This window comes from Erythrolamprus reginae, chromosome Z (assembly GCF_031021105.1).
Source record: "Erythrolamprus reginae isolate rEryReg1 chromosome Z, rEryReg1.hap1, whole genome shotgun sequence".
NCBI lineage: Eukaryota > Metazoa > Chordata > Lepidosauria > Squamata > Dipsadidae > Erythrolamprus > Erythrolamprus reginae.
Genome location: NC_091963.1, coordinates 140,361,648 through 140,381,290, shown reverse-complemented (window position 1 = coordinate 140,381,290; position 19,643 = coordinate 140,361,648). Strand labels below are relative to the sequence as shown.

The 19,643-nt window shown below is 40.1% G+C and overlaps 2 protein-coding genes across 2 annotated transcripts; both read left to right on the top strand.

Moving 5' to 3' along the window:
* The first annotated feature begins 7,770 nt into the window (after window positions 1–7,770).
* On the top strand, window positions 7,771–8,718 carry LOC139154187 (olfactory receptor 5P56-like). Its single transcript, XM_070728618.1, has one exon. The coding sequence runs from the start codon at window positions 7,771–7,773 to the stop codon at window positions 8,716–8,718; it is 948 nt and encodes a 315-aa protein (XP_070584719.1).
* Window positions 8,719–16,744: 8,026 nt separating this feature from the next.
* Window positions 16,745–17,662, top strand: LOC139153500 (olfactory receptor 1f45-like). The gene has a single exon (XM_070727509.1). It carries the CDS (start codon window positions 16,745–16,747, stop codon window positions 17,660–17,662), a length of 918 nt encoding a protein of 305 aa, XP_070583610.1.
* Window positions 17,663–19,643: the final 1,981 nt, after the last annotated feature.

The window sequence follows — 19,643 nt, the reverse complement described above, 5'->3', positions numbered from 1 at the left end:
ATTCCATGGCAGCAGTTCTTAAATACCCTCCAGGAACATTATGCCCCAGCACCTTCCCGGTGTGCCAGGAGATATAAATTCTACCATCGTAATCAAACAGAAGGAGAATCAATAAATGATTTTGTAGCGGCTCTCCGATGCGCAGCATTATACTGTGAGTTTGACAACTTAGAAGATTATTTACTAGACTGACTTGTATTTGGTGTAAGAGACGGCCGTTTAAAATGCCGTTTATTGTCAATCAGAGACTTAACGTTCAAGACAGCTTTAGCAGAGGCTAGGGCTTTCGAGCTCTCAATGCAGTCATTAGCAGAGATGGAAAGCACTGTAAATGCCACCACATTACTTCCTGATGTTAATACAAAACAAATTCCACAAGACATTGAAAGGTCTTTGGGGTTAGAAGAAGAAGAGATCTGCAAATTAGCTGTTGCAAGAAACAAAGTCCAGCCAGTTGAGCGAGCTAGACGACCACCATCTCCATGCAGAGGGTGCGGAGGAGATCACTTTAGATCAAATTGCCCCTTTAAAGACTTTAATTGTTGGAGATGCGGAGGACGGGGCCATATAGCCAGAGCCTGTCAATTCCGCCGACAGCAACCTTCAACAGCCTCAAGCCAGAAGTATAATAGCTTTAGCGGAGGACGAGGGAACTACAAGGACTCGAATTACCGACGTCAAGATTGCAACGTAATACACACGCGTCCATCGCAGAGGTCTACGGTTGTCAGTGAAACTTCCTCATCATCCGAAAAGATTACAGTGGTTGTTCGCCTGGGCCACATGCCGTGCAACATGCAGGTTGACACGGATTTGGCTTGCTCACTGGTGTCGTGGTCTACAGCTAAGCGGTGTTTTCTGAAATTGTCAAAAAACGGGTTGTTACCATGCCGATTGAATCTATGAGATTATCAAGGCCGCGCTATTCCAGTGATAGGAGAAGGACGTTTTGCTGTTCAGTTCAAAAAATTTAAGGGACAATTACCATTAATAGTGGTGGATGGGCCATTTTCTAATCTATTGGGGTTGGATTGGTCCCAAGCATTGGGCCTAGAAGTAACGGGAATAAATATGGTAAGGGGGGCTTCTTCGTTCATGACCTTGGCCCAAGAATTTCCAGATGTGTTTGATGGGAAACTAGGCTGTTATAACGGTTCACCTATTTCTTTCAGCTTGGATCCGAAAGTGCCTGCACTACGCTTAAAGCCCCGCCAAGTACCTTTGGCACTCAGACCAAAGGTAGATGAGGAATTAGATAAGCTAATAGCCCAGGGAGTTTTAGAGCCAACAGATCAAGCTGAATGGGAAACTCCTGTCGTAACTGTAGTAAAGGCGGACGGAGGAATTCGTATATGTGGGGATTATAAATGTACCATAAACAAGGAATTAGCTCACCATTCTTATCCCCTTCCAGTAGTACAGCATCTTCTGCACTCACTGGGGAAGGGTAATTTGTATGTGAAGTTAGACCTATCGCAGGCCTACCAACAGCTTACGGTGGACCGTGAAACTGCAGAAGCACAAGCTATAGTCACACATAGAGGGGTGCTTCGTTGCCGAAGGTTACAGTTTGGGGTATCAATAGCCCCGGGAATTTTCCAGGGATTCATGGAGAGGCTTATTTATGGATTGTAAGGGGTCGTGCCATACTTCAACGATGTCCTAGTATCCGCCTGCTCGGAGACGGAATTATTAGCAAGAGTTAAATCGGTCTTAACAAAATTTCAAAAGAAGGGGTTGAAGTTAAAATTGAGTAAATGCGTGTTGGGAGTTACTAAAGTAGAATTCTTATGGTTTATAGTGGATGGACAAGGTAGCCATCCTACCCCTGAGAAAACCAGAGCCATCAGGGAAGCTCCTACTCCTCAGTCTAAAGTGGAATTACAAGCTTTTTTAGGATTGCTAAATTTCTACGCTGTGTTTATTCCACACAAAGCATCAATAGTGGAACTGTTACATCGTTTATTAGATAGTAAGACACATTGGCACTGGGGATGCAGAGAAGAGACCGCTTTTGTGGCCGTAAAAGATGTTCTGACCTCCAATACTATATTGATTCAATATTCCCCAACATTACCATTGGTTTTGACTTGTGATGCCACCCAGTTTGGAGTAGGAGCTGTGTTAAGTCATAGACTTCCAAATGGGTCGGAGGCCCCATTAGCGTATTTTTCTAGAACTCTTGATAAGGCTGAGCGAAACTTCGGGCAAATAGACAAAGAAGCATTGGCCTTAGTGGCAGGTGTGCGAAGATTTCACGATTATTTGTACGGAAGAAAATTTGAACTTGATTTGATCATCAAATTTGATCATCAACCCTTACTAGGAATTTTAGCAGGAAATCGCCAAAGTCCTGTAGTTCTGTCACCCCGCATGGCGAGATGGATTATATTCTTAACAAACTATACTTACAGGTTGGTGTACCGGCCGGGAAAGCACATTGCCCATGCCGATGCGTTAAGTAGACGTCCTCTTCCAGATATCTTGGAAGACCCGGCGCCAGTGTCCTGTGTGTTAGCCATTGAGGAGAGTCCATTAGTTTTAGTCGCATCGGAGGTAGCGAAGCAGACAAGCCGTGACCCAACGTTGGCTATAGTAAGACAGTGGGTGCTCCGGGGGTGGCCTAAAAAGGAGCAAGCACCTGAATATTCCTGTTATTGGAGGTGCCGTTCGGAATTATCAGTGGAAAAGGGCTCTTTATTAAGGGGGTCCAGAGTAATTATTCCACCCTCTCTTAGGTGTCAAGTGCTAAGTCTTCTCCACAAGGGGCACCCCGGAATTGTAAGGATGAAAGGCCTGGCCCGAGACTACGTGTGGTGGCCGGGAATAGATCACCAAACAGAAGAGTGTGTAGAGGCCTGTCTAAGGTGTCAAGAAAACAGGCCCTCACCTCCTAGAGCACCACCACTAGCATGGGAACCCCCTGCAGGCCCATGGGCTCGCCTCCATATTGATCTAGCTGGGCCTTTCCTGGGTCAAAATTTTTTAATAGTTGTGGACGCCCATTCAAAATGGTTGGAAGTGGTGCATTTACATTCTACCCAATCATTTGCAGTTATCAATGCGTTGAATGCATTGTTTGCAACCCACGGATACCCAGATATTGTGGTGTCGGATAACGGACCACAGTTCACATCAGTCCTATTTGAAAATTACTTAGCGGCTGCGGGAATCCGTCATGCCCTTATGTCACCGTGGCACCCGGCTAGTAATGGACAGGCGGAGCGAATGGTACGGTCAGCGAAAGATTCACTTAAGAAACTTCCACAAGGGTCTTGGTCAAAGAAATTATCAGAGATGTTATTGGCCCAGCATTCCACTCCATGTGTGGCTACTCAAAAAACCCCAGTGGAGCTGCTAATGGGTCGAAAATTAAGAATAATTTTAGACAGGTTACACCCATGGTACGGAAATAATTCTCCGTGGCCGGAGGCTCCTCCTAAAAACTTGGAAGTAGAATCTCGGGTTTTTGCCCGAGCTTATGGGGAAGGTCCAACCTGGGTTCCGGCCACCATAGTGAAAGTGTCGGGTCCTCATTCTTATGAAGTTGAATTAGAGGATGGCAGGGTATGGCGTAGACACTTAGATCAGGTCCGTCTCTGTAAAGCAGAGAAACTCATGGAAGATAATAGTTCCATTCCGCGAGAGGATAATGAAGTACGTTCGGAAATGGCAGGTCCAGGGGTCTTGGACAGTAACGTAGATACCCACCTTCCGTCCCAGTTTACCGTTCCTTTAAGTGCAGAGCCAGAATTCCACGAACCTCCACGAGGTCAGGTAGCAGGGGAAGACGGACTACGTCATTCGGGTAGAATAGTTCGGAAGCCAACCTACTTAAAGGATTATGTATGTTCCAGAGTAAGGGGGGAGGAGTGTTATGTATGGAAGGACCAACGACAGGAGATGCCTAGAGAGGCTCCATACAGGAAGTGTTATGAGAACAGGAAAGGGCACCGGGAGAGGGGCGGTAACCTAGCAACCGGGGAAAATAAGGGATTACCATTCGTTCGTTCCTCAGCCAGCTGGCAGTTAAATAGGGGAAACCCGAGGAGGTTTGACAGTTGAATACTGACTGTTGTATTAACGTTATGTTTATGCTGGAATAAAGCAGTTCAAGTAAAGCCGCAATTACGTGTCCGAATCTGTACCAAGCCACTTCACCAATGGCCACTGGCCAGCCACAGCAGCAGCAGAGGGGGATGGGACTTTTTGCCTCCGCCAATTGGATGAAGCTCTTTCCTCCGCAGCAGCTGATCAGCCGCTGCCTTCTCTCCCTCGCCCAAAGGCCCCTAGCTCTTGGCCCCAGCCCTTTGGTCACAAAAATCCAAATTCAGCCACAGCCTTTTGGCCACATGGGACACTTCGCCACCATCCAATCAGAACGGTTGTTACAAAATGCTACTTTTGGAAGGAAAGAATGGGACAGTTTGCTCTTTCATACACACACACGCCCCAGTTGAATGATAGAGATGGAAGGGGCCTCAGTGGCCATCTAGTATGACCCATCTTCTCATTCAGGAGACTCGCAGAATGATAGAGATGGAAGGGGCCTCAGTGGCCATCTAGTCTGACCCATCTTCTCAGTCAGGAGACTTACAGAATGATAGAGAGGGAAGGGGCCTCAGTGGCCATCTAGTCCAACCCTCTTCGCAAGCAGGAGAATTGGTCTTCCGGTCAAATTCTTGGGCTGCTAAATTGGCTGGTGAAACTCCTTCCCTCACAACAAGCTAATCCTTTAAAAGCTAATTTGGGAACCCAATCAGAGCAGTCCTCTCAAAAGAGGTTTGGGAGAGACTGCTAGGTAGCAAAGGACAGAAGTGAAGGCTGGTTGCTGTCTGGGGCCCCTTTATGACCTGCTCCTCATGGTAATCTTTGGAATTTTTACGATGCATGGAGCATTTATGACAAAAGAAAGTGTCAAGAGAGGCAAAAATTTGGAGGCCCCAAATGTGGAGGTAGGGGGCCACCCCCACCCTCCACCCATACACATTTAACAAGAGTTGGAAGGGACCTTGGTGGTCATCCAGTCCCACCCTGTCCTTCTGCCCATACACATTTGACAAATTCTGACCTGCTAAATTGGCCGGGGAACACACTGCAGCATGTCCTCTCTCAAACTCCCTTTGCATTTCTCTCTCTCTCTCTCTCTCTCTCTCTCTCTCTCTCTCCAGGGGCTATTTCAGTCAATAGGAACGGGTTCAAAAGAAAGGGAGTTCAGGAAAGTTCAAAAAGAGTTCAAAATTGTGTTCATTTATGTCATTTGTGTCAACAGTCAAGAATAAAGTACCAATAATGAGAGTTCAAAATTTCCTCTTTGGACACTTTTCCAATTTTTCCAGGTTCTTCTTATTAAAGAGAATAAATCATACGTTCACCATTTACAATTGGTAGCTAAAGTTCTCAATTCACAATATATTCTTCTTACAAATCTGTTTCAATCATATGGCTTCACAAATGGAAAACGTTCGGAGTTGTGTTCACTTTAAACAATCTTGTCCATTATAAAGGGAATACACAGTCGAATACAGAATCAAATACACAGTATCCTGCTGTGGTGGTAAGGGGTGGAAAATGGGGAAGACAGCAAATGCGTGATCTCATTTGGGCACCTTTTGGAAGGTTACGGGCCACTCTTCTCCATGATTACAAGGCTGTGCCAGCCCGGGTTATGGAGGTGGGATGCCTTTGTGGCTCACCTACCACATGCCCAGGGATGACAACCTGGGTGGGTGAGCTTTCCCAAACACCTGGGCATGGCAGAGAGCAAGGGATGATCAAGTTCAAGGCCAATGTGAGGGTCAAGGGGACCTTTCCCTCTGCAATGGAGCCTTCACCCATAGTTGCCCAGGAATGTTTGGAAATGATGTTCTGCCCCCCTTTGGTTACCTCTGCAAGTCCAGTTTTTGAATTAATAAAGTGACCCATAAATCCAAGTTCTGTGGTCCGTGTGCTTATTCCGCGTCCACTGCAAATAACTAAATATATAGACCAACATTAAGTACACAGCAAGTCTATAGTATAGTCACACAGACAACACTAGCAAAGAGTGAGATCAGGAAGTTAGGGTGTTAGCAGGAGCAAGCATTAGCAACAATAATAGCAATAACAGAGAAACACATCTGACTCCCTTTTATAGCTAATTGCAGCATTAGCCCTTAAAGTAACATAGTACTGACAAGGTAAAATGAATTGCTTGCTCACATTTAAGAGATTGTCCACTAGGATAATAATAATAATAATAATAATAATAATAATAATAATAATAATAATAATAATAATAATTTATTAGATTTGTATGCCGCCCCTCTCCGAAGACTCCAAGATCCTTCTCACAGTTATTATTATTGAGCCAAGTCATTGGGCATTGATTTATTTTTAGTTAAAAAATCAATTCAAATGTTTTCTTTTCCATTATTAAAAGTAAGAAATATCAAATTCTGAATAAACTTATCAAGAAGAAAATAACTGGAGCAATATCTCTATAGTTGTTAACTGCTATCAATTTCCTTTCAGTAGAGCCTATGAGAATAAACAGATGCAAAGAAAGTTCCATATTCCCATTGAAACAACGCACACTTCATGGATTCCTTGTGGATATGAATATGCATGTTAATTATAATTAATCCCAAAGGTATTTCTAATATTGTGTGTTTATATTGTGATTCATCCATAAGAGTTTAGAAGGTTTATGAATGCATAAATTTCTGAGAAATTTTTTAATTTTTACAAAAACATCTTCAGTGAGATGGACCAAACCTCCTCCAAATAAGTATCAGATAATCTATTGAGTTGGACAGAAGCTGAGAGTATGAATGGCTCTTTGTGGTTGCTGAAATATTCTTGCTAAAGAATTAAGGTTAGCTCACATCTTGCTACTGGATAAATGATTGATTGATTGATGTTCCATCAGGTTGTTGAATCTTAGAGACCACATAGATAGTTTTGTTTCATGGAATGGAAGTTGTTAAATTAGTAAAATGGTTGTTAAGCAAATCTGGCTTTGTCATTGACTTTCCTTGTCAGAAGATCATTCAAAAAGTGATCATATGACCCCAGAACATTGTAATCATCATAAATATCAGTTAATTGTCAAACAGCCAAATTTTGATCATGTGATCATGGAGATGCTGCAATGGTCATAAATGTGAAAAATGGTTCTACCTGTCAATGAATATTTCAGCATCAACTACAACAACAAATGAGCAAACAATAGATACAAACTCGATGTAAACTACTTCAAATTCCAAACTCTACCATTGGAGAAAATGCTAATCAGCAGTTCCAAAATCCCTGGTCATCTCTAGTCTACTAAACATATCCAACTTTGTTTAGTTTTTTAGTCCAAAGAGGGAAAGGTAAGTGCTGAATGTGTGGAGATAATTTATGTTCTCCTTGAAAAATAATCTAGTAGACTAGATTAAGTTTAATGTGTATGTATTCTAACTTCCACATTCGTGTTCAAAATAAACATTATTGAAGAAATTTGAATATATTCTTTCCTAATCTTCTCTGGAAATGAATTCCTCTATAATCATATAACCAAATTGACAGAACTTCTTTTCCATCCTGTAGTAATTTTGATCTTCTCTATATCAAATCACACTAATCTTCCAATAATGATACCAACATTTCCTGTAATCATTTCAGTGCTTTGATTTTTTAAAAATGCCAGTTGGTTGACACAAGCCTGTTTTTGTTTATTTACATAGCTAGACATGGTATTTGATCTAATGGTTTGTCATTCTTTTTCCTTCTCTTCAGAAGGAGGGCATGATAGAAGCTGAGAACTTCACCTCTGTCAAGGAATTCATCCTGCTGGGATTCACCAGTGATAGAAAAATCCAGCTTCTCCTCTTTGGGGTCATTCTCATCTTTTATTTAATTACAATTTGGGGGAATCTGCTGATCATCATATTGATACAGGCTGATGTACAACTCAAAACTCCTATGTACTATTTCCTTTCTCATCTTGCGGTGATTGAACTATGTTACATCACCAGCACCGTGCCCATAATGTTATCTCACCTCATGGCTGGGAACGGAGCCATCTCCTTCCCACTCTGCATTGCCCAGATATTTGTGGCAGGGTCCATGGCTACCACCGAGTCTTTGTTACTGGGTGTCATGGCTTATGACCGTTATCTGGCCATCTGTTCTCCCCTAATATATGCTGTTGTCATGAACCAACAATGCCGATTGCAGTTTGCTTTTTCCTGCTGGATAATTGCACCTCTGCTCTGTGCCATATGTGATGCCTTCCTGGTTTCCCAAACTTTCTGTGGTCCCAATCATATCAACCACTTCATGTGTGAAATTCCTGCGGTTTTAAAACTTTCATGTAGTGATACGCAACTCGTTGAGAATATTGTATCTGGTGCGGGAGCTGTACTCCTTCTGCTTCCCCTTTGTATCATCCTGATCTCCTATGCATTTATTCTTTATTCTATATCACACATGAAGTCTACAGTTGGACAGCGCAAAGCATTCTCTACCTGTGGCTCTCATCTGCTAGTAGTTACTTTGTTTTATGGTCCTTCCTTTTTTATATATGTAATTCCAAAATCAATCTCAGCTCCTAATCATAATAAGCACAGTGCAATTTTCTATGTTCTGGTCACCCCTCTGCTTAACCCTATCATTTATACTCTAAGAAACAAGGACATTCATAGGTCAGTAAGAAAGATATTGCAAAGAAAAGACTTTGACCGGAAAACATGACTGTTTGTATCTTATTTTGTCAGTCTTTTTTATGTCATGTCAGATTGAGTATTAATTCAGAATGCCTTAAATGTTGGTTTGTCTAGCCATAAACTCAACATAATAAGTCTATGAATGACCTCTCAGGCTCTTATTATCATGGTATGGGTGTAATGTAAATACAGTTTTTAGGAAAAAACTGGAGAATAATTGACATAATCTAAGGCACAAAAAAATGTTTGTGAAATGAGGGGAAATTATTTGGCTGAGAGGGATAACGTCTACTGCCTACATTTCACAAAGTTCTATTAGTCTGGAATATTGTTTTTAAATCTATGTTGATCCAAAATGAATAATTGACATTTGATATTTACCACAGGTTGACCATATTGTAATCTGTTCTAAATAGTGATGGGCAAACCGAACCCGCAAAATTCAGGTCCATACCGAAATTTGCCATGTTTGGTATGCCGAACACGAACTTGAAATTTTTTGAAACTTCGGGCAAAGTTCGGGGTCGCGTTCAGCATTCGGAGCTTTGACGTCACCAGCAGGTTGCTAAAGATGCCAAGGTGATCACTTCCTGGATTCCATGGAATCCAGGAAGTGATCACCTTGGCGTCCTTAGCAACCTGCTGCTGACGTCAAGGCTCCACCCCCGGAATCTCTTAGTGGGAGGGATTCCCCAGCTCCTTCAAAGGGAGGTCTTCATGTAAAAATAAACATTGTTATTTTTACGTGAAAGGACACCACAGCGGCGCTGCAAGCAAAGGGCAGTCCTTTCAAGCAAAAATAAACAATGAATCAGATAAACTGCCATGAGGCTAACACACCAGGCTGCACTTTTATCTGTAGCACTAATTACAGCAGCCCCACTAATTACAGCAGTTTTCGGAGAGGGGCAGCATATAAATCCAATAAATAAAAAATAAATAAATAAACCACAGGTGGCTTCATTTTCTCTTGTAATAATCCTTTAGTTGTAGTCCCCTATGCATCACTCTACGCATGCGTGGATGTGACATTAATTCTTGTTCAGAATCCAGGGATGATACAGATGATTGATCTCCTCCTGGGCTATCTGCCAAACTCCCCTCTTCCCTGTCACTCATGCTTCCTTGGTCAGAGGAGACAGATTCTACTGGAAGCAAAACAGGCCTGTGGCATGTGGATGTCTCCCCCACTTCCACCTCCACATTGCTTGGGGCAGGAGCTGGGCCAGAGCTAACCCACAAGAGGTGGGGAAGTAGCAGTGTTTCATACACCTTTCCATGCATGGCATATAAATCCAATTAATAAAAAATAAATAATAATAAATTGTCATCAGACAGCGCTGGCTGTTCAGCTTCAAAATGGAGATGAGCTCTGCCCCCTAAAGTCGGGAATGACTAGCACATATGTGCTAGGGGAAATTTTACCTTTGCTTTTTAAATGAAAACTATGCAAGAGTTGAGATATGTGGTATGAAATTAGAAAACTAAAGTTACTCTCCTCCCAGATGAATGTCTCAGAGAAAGACTAAAGGTTGCTAATAGGATGTCAAAAATATTAGAAGCAAACACAATTCTAGGAAAGGGCAGCATAAGATAAGGTCTTGGTGACGTTTTGATGAGGTCCCACTCATCATCTTCAGGCTGGTGTCTTCAGTTTTGTGCTTGGGCAAACAAAGCGTGATCTGAGCTGCCGTCCCTCTATAAATAGTGGTGGGTGGGTTTGGAGTGCTGGCTCAGCTGCTGCAAGTTGTGTTAAAACTTCTGGGTTCATTGGATGTCACCCCTAATCCACAAACATCAGCTAAACTGCATACATCAATTGCATCAATTACTCAAGTGGTATTACCCACCAACTAACCAGGAAGTTTCAACGCAGCTTGCATTATTTAAAATTATTAAAAGGTGAAAGATTTATATGATCTGAAGAGAAACCAGAGTATTATTATTATTATTATTATTATTATTATTATTATTATTATTATTATTAAAAATACTTATAACAGAAAATCATTTTAAAATCATTTGAGAGAATAGACCAATTTATTGATACCTTGACCATTCATCTTTTTTATACTTAGATTTCCTCTATCCCCATAATTTTAAGTCCCCCCTTTCTATCTAGCTTTCTTTCTCTTTTTTTCTTTCTTTATATTGTTTTCCTGTCTATTCCTTTTGCCTCCTACTTTTCTGTTTCTTAAGTATATTTTTCCCTTGCCTGCCTCTATAATAATGACTTCTTTATTATCTTTCTATATTCTTTTTTTTGCTATTCTGAATAAGTTCATCATTTTCATAACAATAAACATCATCATGACTAAAATCTTGTAAATAAAGTTCATTATCACAGTCAGGTATTTTAGTTTCCAGTCATCTTTATCATTTCTTCTTCCTCTTTGCATAGTTCAAAGTTTTCATTGATCCTTTCCTCTTCAGTAACATCTTCTTTCTCTTTTGGTTCTATTCAAATTTTCTTCCTAGTCTTCATTTTAATTTTTTAAAATAAAATTATTTGATTGAATCTTTGATTCAGCTCTCCAAATATCTTTCTTTTCCTTTATTAAAGATAAATAAAATAGCAAGAGCTTAATGAATAACTGACCAGGAAGAAAATAATTGGAGCAATTTCCCTAGGATTGTTAACTGCTACACATTTCTTTTCAGTAGAGCCTCTGAGAATAAACAAATGCTAAGAAAGTTCCATATTCCCATTGATATCATGCTTATGGCTCATGGATACGTTGCCAAAATAATTATGCTTGTTAATTAATCCCAGAGTATCTCCAGGTATCATGAGTTATTATTCATCCATAAGAGTTTAGATGCTTTTAAGAATTATGAGATGATAGGTTGCTGAGTCCTGCCAGTAATTTTTTTTTAAAAAAAAACGTGTTTAAAAACACATCTGCTTGAGAGTTGGACAATGAAGCAAACCCTCGCCAGTTATATATCTGTTATACTTGGACAAAAGCGAAGAACAAGCAATGACTCTTTTTGTAGTTGCTTGATACAGGGATAAGGTAAGCTGATATTTTGCTGCTGGGTAAAGATTTGTTTTTTTAAAAACAAAAGTTTTATTTTTCATTTTTCTCCCTCATACATCAAATGATTGCATCCATTTTAACCAAGCATAATAGAAAATCACCAAAAAATACATTGCTTTAACTTCAATCTAAATATCAATACCTGCCAGTCTGAACTTCCATTCTTCCATCCTCTATCTCCACCTACCTTTCTACTTCTTCTCCTTCTTTCTTTACCCTTCCCTGAGTATAATATCTCTAATTCTAAAAATCAGTTATTGGAACAGACTGGCAGTTTTTTTCTACTATCTTGTTGTCTTGCCAAAGTTTTTATTATTATGTTATTATTTTTAATCTGATCTAAAATTGTCTTGGATGTATAACTTTTATCAATGCTGCCTCCCTGCTCCCTACTATTCTCGTCACCTGGATTAAAAATAATACTTCTATCCCCCACTTTGTTTTTAATCTGGATTGAATCTTTTTTCCTAATTAAAATTCTTACCGAACCACACATAAAATTTCATCCATATTTTATAATATTCAGAGTCTTCTTTGTCTTTAATCTTCATTGTCAATCTGTTCTTTTCTGCACAGTCTAGTATCTTCTTTAACATTTTTCCTTCCATTGGAACTGATTTCAATTTCCATTTTGGGATGTAGCTATTTAGGTGGCAATCACCACATGTATAATTAATATATTTCTTCTTCCTTAAATATCTCGGACAATATCCAGGCCCATCCTCGAATACAGCTCATCTGTTTGGAACCCATATCACATCTCAGACATTAACACCCTTGAAAATGTCCAAAGATACTTCACCAGAAGAGCCCTTAATTCCTCCACTCAAAATAGAATATCCTACGAGACTAGACTTTCAATCCTGGGCCTAGAAAGCCTAGAACTAAGACGCCTTAAACATGATCTAAGTATTGCCCAAAGATCATATGCTGCAACGTCTTGCCTGTTGGCGACTACTTCAGCTTCAACACAGGAGCACACAACAAATTTAAACTTAATATTAACCGCTCCAAACTTGACTGTAAAAAATATGACTTCAGTAACCGAGTTGTCGAAGCGTGGAACTCATTACCGGACTCCATAGTGTTATCCCCAAACCCCCAACACTTTACTCTTAGATTATCTACAGTTGACCTATCCAGATTCCTAAGAGGACAGTAAGTGGCGAGTACAAGTGCACTAGAATGCCTTCCGTCCCCTGTCCTATTGCTCTCTTATATCTCCTATACCTTTCTTCTATTGCTATATCTCTTCTTCTATTCTTTCATTGATATGTTCTATTACTATATCTTCTTTTCTATTCTTTCATAGATATATTTTACTATGAGTAACGTTCCCAATAGGAATATCTTTGATTTTAGCTCTAGTTTTTGGGCTAGCCTCTCTTCTAACGATGCTTTTATCTTAGTCCAATATTCTTTGGCTTCAGAGCAGGTCCACCACATATGGTTAAAAGAGCCTGGAATTTGTTTACATTTCCAACATTCCATAGATTTATCTTAAACATTTTTGCTATTCTTTCTGGTGACATATGCCACCTATAAAACATTTTGTATAAATTCTCTTTATAGGCATTAGCCATAGTCATTCTATAGTTCTTTTCCCACAGTTGCTGCCATTTTTCCAGTTCTATCATATGTCCAACATGTCTCATCCATTTTATCATAGTCTCTTTCACCTAGTCAAATTTCCAGGCCCACCAGAGATCACCATCAGTGTTACCAAAGTTATTTCTGTGCTGTAACTGGTCCAGAAACCAGACTGAAAAGGTTCCAGCTAATCAGCTTCATCCACAGACCACTGGAGCTGGAGTGCCACCACTTTTTCAACAATCTTACCCAGAAAGGGCAGATTGGAGACTGGCCTGAAGTTCTTCAATTTGGCTGGATTTAGGGACAGTTTCTTGAGGAGGGATTGCATAACTGCTTCCTTCAGCAGCTGCAGAAATGGACTCTCACTCAAGAAAGCATTAATCAATGCCTGGATCCAACTGTGTGACACTTCCTGGCTGGCTGAAACCAGCCAGGAGGGGCCCAGGTCCAGAAAACAGATGGAGGAACTTATAGCTCTCATGGCCTTGTCCACTTCATCAGGAGTTACCAAGTCAAACTCATCCCAAATAACAGGACTAAGGCCTGACCCTGTTGCCTCAGTCTGAATTGCCCAATTGGAGTCCAGGTTGTTCTGAATCTGAGCAACTTTATCTGCAAGAATTCCTCAACTCTACCCTGCAAGGGCTCCACCACTTCCTCCCTATTCAGGAAGGGTCATCCTAAACAAGGCTATACCTCTTTTAGCTTGATCAATCAGTATTGTGTATAATTCTCCCAATCATGTGCACTCTAATAGTTTCTCATGTTTTTTTCTGATATGTACTTCTTGCAGACAAATTATATCCATATTCAATTTTTTTAATTTGTTAAATTTTCTAGATCTCTTTATATTCAAATTTAGTGAAAATATCTTAATTTTCTCCTCCATATTTATTCAAGTTGCATTTAGGGTTTCGCCACTCTAGTTATCCTTATATCTCTCTGTTCTTTCAGTTCTGGTGCCATTGCTCCTTCTAAGTCCATGTCCTGTAATGTCAACTCTTGTTCAAGAACTTGTTGTTTTTGTATCTCCACTAATGCTTCTTTTTGTTGTCTTCTTTCTTTCTGTTCCATCTGTCTTATTCTTTCCTCTGATTGGATAAAATATTGTCTATAAAAGATTTCTGCTTTATTGACTATCTACAGTCACAATCTTTCCTCATGCCATACCAACATTATACCTTCTGGCATCAACCATCTGAATTTTACTTTTCTCTCAATCGATTTCTTCATTAGGAACTGATATTCCTCTCTTAAATCTCTTACTCTTCTTAGTACCTGTTTTAGGGAAACAATCTTTTTCTTTATACTTAATATTTGTATTCCCCAATTTCTGCAGAAATTCTATTCTCAGTGCTTTCTTCATGAATCTCACATGGATTTCTCTAAGCAATTTATATCTCATTGCATATCTAGTATGTACATCTATATTATCCATCAGTTTTCCTTTACTTTCCTTCAAAACATCTGCTAATAATTCCACCATTAACTCAACCAAATTTTCCCCCTTGTCATGCACCACATTTTGAAATCTTAAATATAATTCTGATTGAGCCATCTCTAACATTATGACCATCTGAGGATATGAATAGAGTAGAATAGAATTCTTTATAGGACAAGTGTGATTGGACACACAAGAAATTTGCTTTTGGTGCAGAAATTTGTTTTTGCTTTCAGTGTACATAAAAGAAAAAGATAAGTTTGTCAAGAATCATGAGGTACAACACTTAATGATTGTCATAGGTAGTGGTGGGCTACGAGCTGGAATGCTAAATTGTGCTTGCCGCCGCAGCTTGTAAGTTCTTGCAGGGCCAGAGCAATTTTGCTTCTGCACCTATGAAAGTAGCAAAATTGCTCATGGAGCCATAGGTGCACCCGTGTTTCGGTGAGGGGATTTTGCTTCCGCGCATTGCTTCTGCAATGAATGTGTAGAGAGAATGTAGAATGAATGCAATGATTGGTTTTTATGGCTTTTGGGGGGGGGGTGTTAGATTTTTAATTAGTTAATTGGATTACATTATGTATTGTATATTTTATATGTTGTTAGCTGCCCCAAGTCCTCAGAGAGGGGCGGCATAGAAATCCAATAAATAAATAAATAAGACACAGTGCTTCCCATTCTGAAGTACAGAAGCTAGTCCTGAAGGATACCATAGTTCAGTGATGGTGAACATATGGCACGTGACATGTGCCACAGGTGGCATGTGGAGTCATATCTGAGGACACCCTATGACAGCTCCAGTATGCATGTGCACACAGTCCAGCTGATTTTGAGCCTTCTTCTCTCTCTCCAGGCTTCAAGAAAGTCTCCTGAAGCCTGGGGACTATGAAAAACAGCCCAACCAGAAGTTCATTTCTGTGTTCACTCCCAGCCTCCTTTTCACTGTTATGGTTCTTTGGGAATGTCTTTGGCTTTGGACAGTTGTAGCCAGGCCTCTCACACTTTGGCCCATTTCTTATAAAGCTGGTAAGGCTTTTCTGCAGGCCCCTGTAGCCAATAACAGAGCTCTGGATTAAGGTGTGGGAGGTCTGTTTGCAACTATCTGAAAGTAAATAGTACGGCAGCTCCACAGCTTCAGTTGGTCCTATGCACATGAGTAGGGGGAGAAAGCATGGAAGTTGTGTGCATGCATGAGGGAGAGAATTGCATTATATGTGTGGGCACCTGCATGCATACTATCACACTTGAGCCAAAAAAGGCTCACAATCACTGCCATAGTTGATAGTATCAAAAGGTGCTGAGAGGGTCAGTAGGGCCAAAATGGTTGCAGCTAACTGCAACTCTGAGCCCTCCAAAGGTGAGGATGGCCAGTGCCATTTCAATGTTATGCCCTGCCCTAAATTCAGACTCAAAAGGTTCCAGATAATCCACTTCATCCCCTATGTAGCTGTGTACCAATCATCTTCCCATATCTATCCAAGTTCAGGGATGGTATTCAGCCAGTTTGCACCCCTTCAGGTAAATGGTAGTAGTGGCCTGTAGTAGTGGTGGTCTGCCCACAAATCTTGGCACCATGCCTTCCTATTTAGGCACATTTTGAAGGTGTAGGTATGCATGCAAGCTGCATGTGAGCAAAGCGTGTGCATGAAAGGCATGCACAGAAGGAGCACACACTCACATTTGTGAACCAGTAGGGAAAGTAAGTAAATACCACCTCTGTCCAAGCTTAGGTTGCCTTAGCTTTTAAGTTAAGACAAGAATATCCAACCTGCCATATTGGAAATGGTTATCCTTAATATAAAATTTCTGGAGTCCATCTCATAACTCTACCTTGAGATATCAGAGTGGGTTACTCTCTAAAATTGGTAGTGGTTGTGTTTTGAGAGTAATTTGGTCTTTTGTTTTTAAAAATGATAGTCTTTTTCCAAGAAATCTAAAATTTTTCTTCATTTTCCCTTCGTTACAGACAGGAGACCAGGATGGGAGCTGAGAATGTCACCTCTGTTAAGGAATTCATCTTACTGGGACTGGCCAGGCAAAGAAAAATCCAGCTTTTCCTTTTTGTGGTCATTTTCATTGTCTACTTGCTTACAGTTTTGGGGAATCTCCTGATCATCATCATAGTGAAGACTGACATTCAGCTCCAAATTCCCATGTACTATTTTCTCTCACATTTTGCAGGAATAGAAATATGTTATGTTACCAGCACCATGCCCCTCATGCTAACCCATCTCGCGACTGGAAATGGAACCATCTCTTTTGCACTCTGCACCCTCCAGATGTATGCCGCATTGACTATGGGGAGTATGGAGTCCTTTCTCTTGAGTGTCATGGCCTATGACCGCTACCTGGCCATCTGTTGTCCTCTAATCTATGCTACTGCCATGACCAAGCAAAACCAGTTGCAGTTTGCTTTAGCCTGCTGGGTTATTGCTCCTGTGCTCTGTGCCATCTGCATTATCTGTCTTGTTTGCCAAACCTTTTGTGGTCCCAACCAGATCAACCACTTCATATGTGAGTTGCCAGTGGTGCTCAAACTTGCATGTAGTGATACACAAATAAGCAAGCTTGTGAACTTAGCTATAGGAGCATTAGGCATTCTGGCTCCTTTCTCGGTTATTCTGACCACCTATGGGTGTATACTTTATTCTGTCTCACATATGAAGTCAAATGTTGGACTGCACAAGGCTTTGTCTACCTGCAGCTCCCATCTGATTGTGGTCATTTTGTTTTATGGAACGATTATTTGTATGTATATGATTCCGAAATCAGCTTCGTCTCCTGATCATGATAAACAAATTGCAGTTTTCTATGTTGTGGTCACTCCTCTGCTCAACCCCATCATTTATACCTTGAGGAATAAGAGCATACATAGGGCAGCATCCAAAATGTTGTGAAGAGTTGCTTTACACACACACAAACAAACACACACACACCAGAGATGGGTTTCAGCAGATTCTGACCATTCTAGAGAACCAATAGTAGAAATTTTGAGTAGTTTGGAGAACTGGTCTCTGAAATTTTGAGTAGTTGAGATAACTGGTAAACGGTATCTCTGAAATGCTCTACCCCTATTTGTTCTCTGCCTCCTGAGTCCCAGCTGATCGGGAGGAAATGGGAGTTAAAACTGACCTTTATTTCTTCGTCCGAAGCACAGCTGATCAGCTCCTTTTGGACTGAATCCACCTTCTGATCATGCGTGGAAGTGAAATTGCATGAGGGAATGCACACATGCGCACAAACAGACAAACATCACAATGAGAACCAGTGGTAAAGGTAAGTGGAACCCACCCTGTTCCTTTCCTTGACATGCCCACCTAGCCACACCCACAGACCTGGTAGTAAAAAATTTGGATACCAACACACACACACCTCAAAATAGGATTTCTATTATGGTTTATTAGTCAATAGCAGAATATCCTAATTAATGGTATCACTGCTTTTGAATTGTGATGTTGGAGAAGACACTTTTTTTTTTTTTTGTAGTACATGTATTTTAACTATGGACTATCTATGTACAACAGAAACATTTTTTCAATGATAAGACTTAACAGCTTCAAAAAGCATTCCAGGTGTCTTCATACACTACAGAAGCAATAACTAAACTAAACTAAACTAAACTTTAAAATGAAAACACTGTTTTAGGACAGAACTTGAAAAATAATGGTCCACATTTCTGTTTGTTGATAGCTGAAACCATAAAGACTCAAGAACTTTGTAATATTGAAACTTTTTAAACCAAACTTGATGGTTGAAAAGATAATAGAGATCTTTACATTACTATCTCCCAAAAGCTTGGCTTAATCCAATGTTTCCCATTCTTAGCAACTCTAAGATGAATGGACTTCAACTCCCAGAATTCTTTATCCAGAAAACCTGGTCTGGCTGAACCTCACTGGTTCAAACCCCTCTAAGTTTAGTATCAGTCACATTTTATATACATTTCTTTTATTCAACTTCTATACTGCTCAATCCCAAAGGACTCAGGGCAGCTATTTAGATTATGGTTAATGGCAAAAATAGTTCAAAATTAGAAAGCCACGGGGTTGCCTAGTATTTTACTTAGCAGTGGTTCATCCTATAAGAAAAAAATGTCTTTTAAAATATCACATTCTAGATATCTTAAAATAAGCAGACATGTTCTAAGGAGAACTGGTATGTAAGGCTACACCTGTCTCTAATTGAAAATCCATTCCATAACAAACTGTTTAAAAAGCTTAGAGAAATCTCTCTCCCTAACTCCATCACTCCTTCTCCTTCTCTCTTCTTCTCTCTCTTTCCCTCTCACCCACATAAATATGTTAAACTGAATTCATTTCCTACGGACATTTCATTCATTTCAATTTTCAGCTTTAATTTAGAAATGGTTTGACAGTGCCTTCTTTTTTTAGCCTAATATCTCTTCCTCTTTGTTCAATATTAAAATTTTTGTGTGCCTTTCAGTTAATATATATATATATATATATATATATATATATTTGAAAAGGGAAATAATAAACACGAAATGTACCTCTACTTTCTTTTAACCTGTGTGAATACATTGACATAAAGCTCTTTTCTTTTAGTGAACATTTAAAAGTGCTCAGGAGATAAAAAGAGAGCTTTGTCAATTTATTAGAAATAATCACAGGGGATTAGAATAATCTCATTGGAAATCTTGCCATCTCCCATAGACAGTGAAAGAAGAGGCCAGAGTGATATCTTAAGTCCCGGAACATCTTCAAAGGTGAACTAACTTTAAGAAGCTGGAAAACATTATTGGTTTAACAGGAGTCAGGGTGATGGAAAAAATAAAGCTTAGTAGTGGTAGGAAAAAGTTTTAGAGAATCCTTTAAAAGATTTCAAGCAAAAGATATCATATCAACACCAAGAAGAATT

What these genes read in the sequence shown, in the direction of transcription:
- LOC139154187 (XM_070728618.1), top strand. Translation starts at nt 7,771, where the DNA reads ATGATAGAAGCTGAGAACTTCACCTCTGTCAAGGAATTCATCCTGCTG.
- LOC139153500 (XM_070727509.1), top strand. Translation starts at nt 16,745, where the DNA reads ATGGGAGCTGAGAATGTCACCTCTGTTAAGGAATTCATCTTACTGGGA.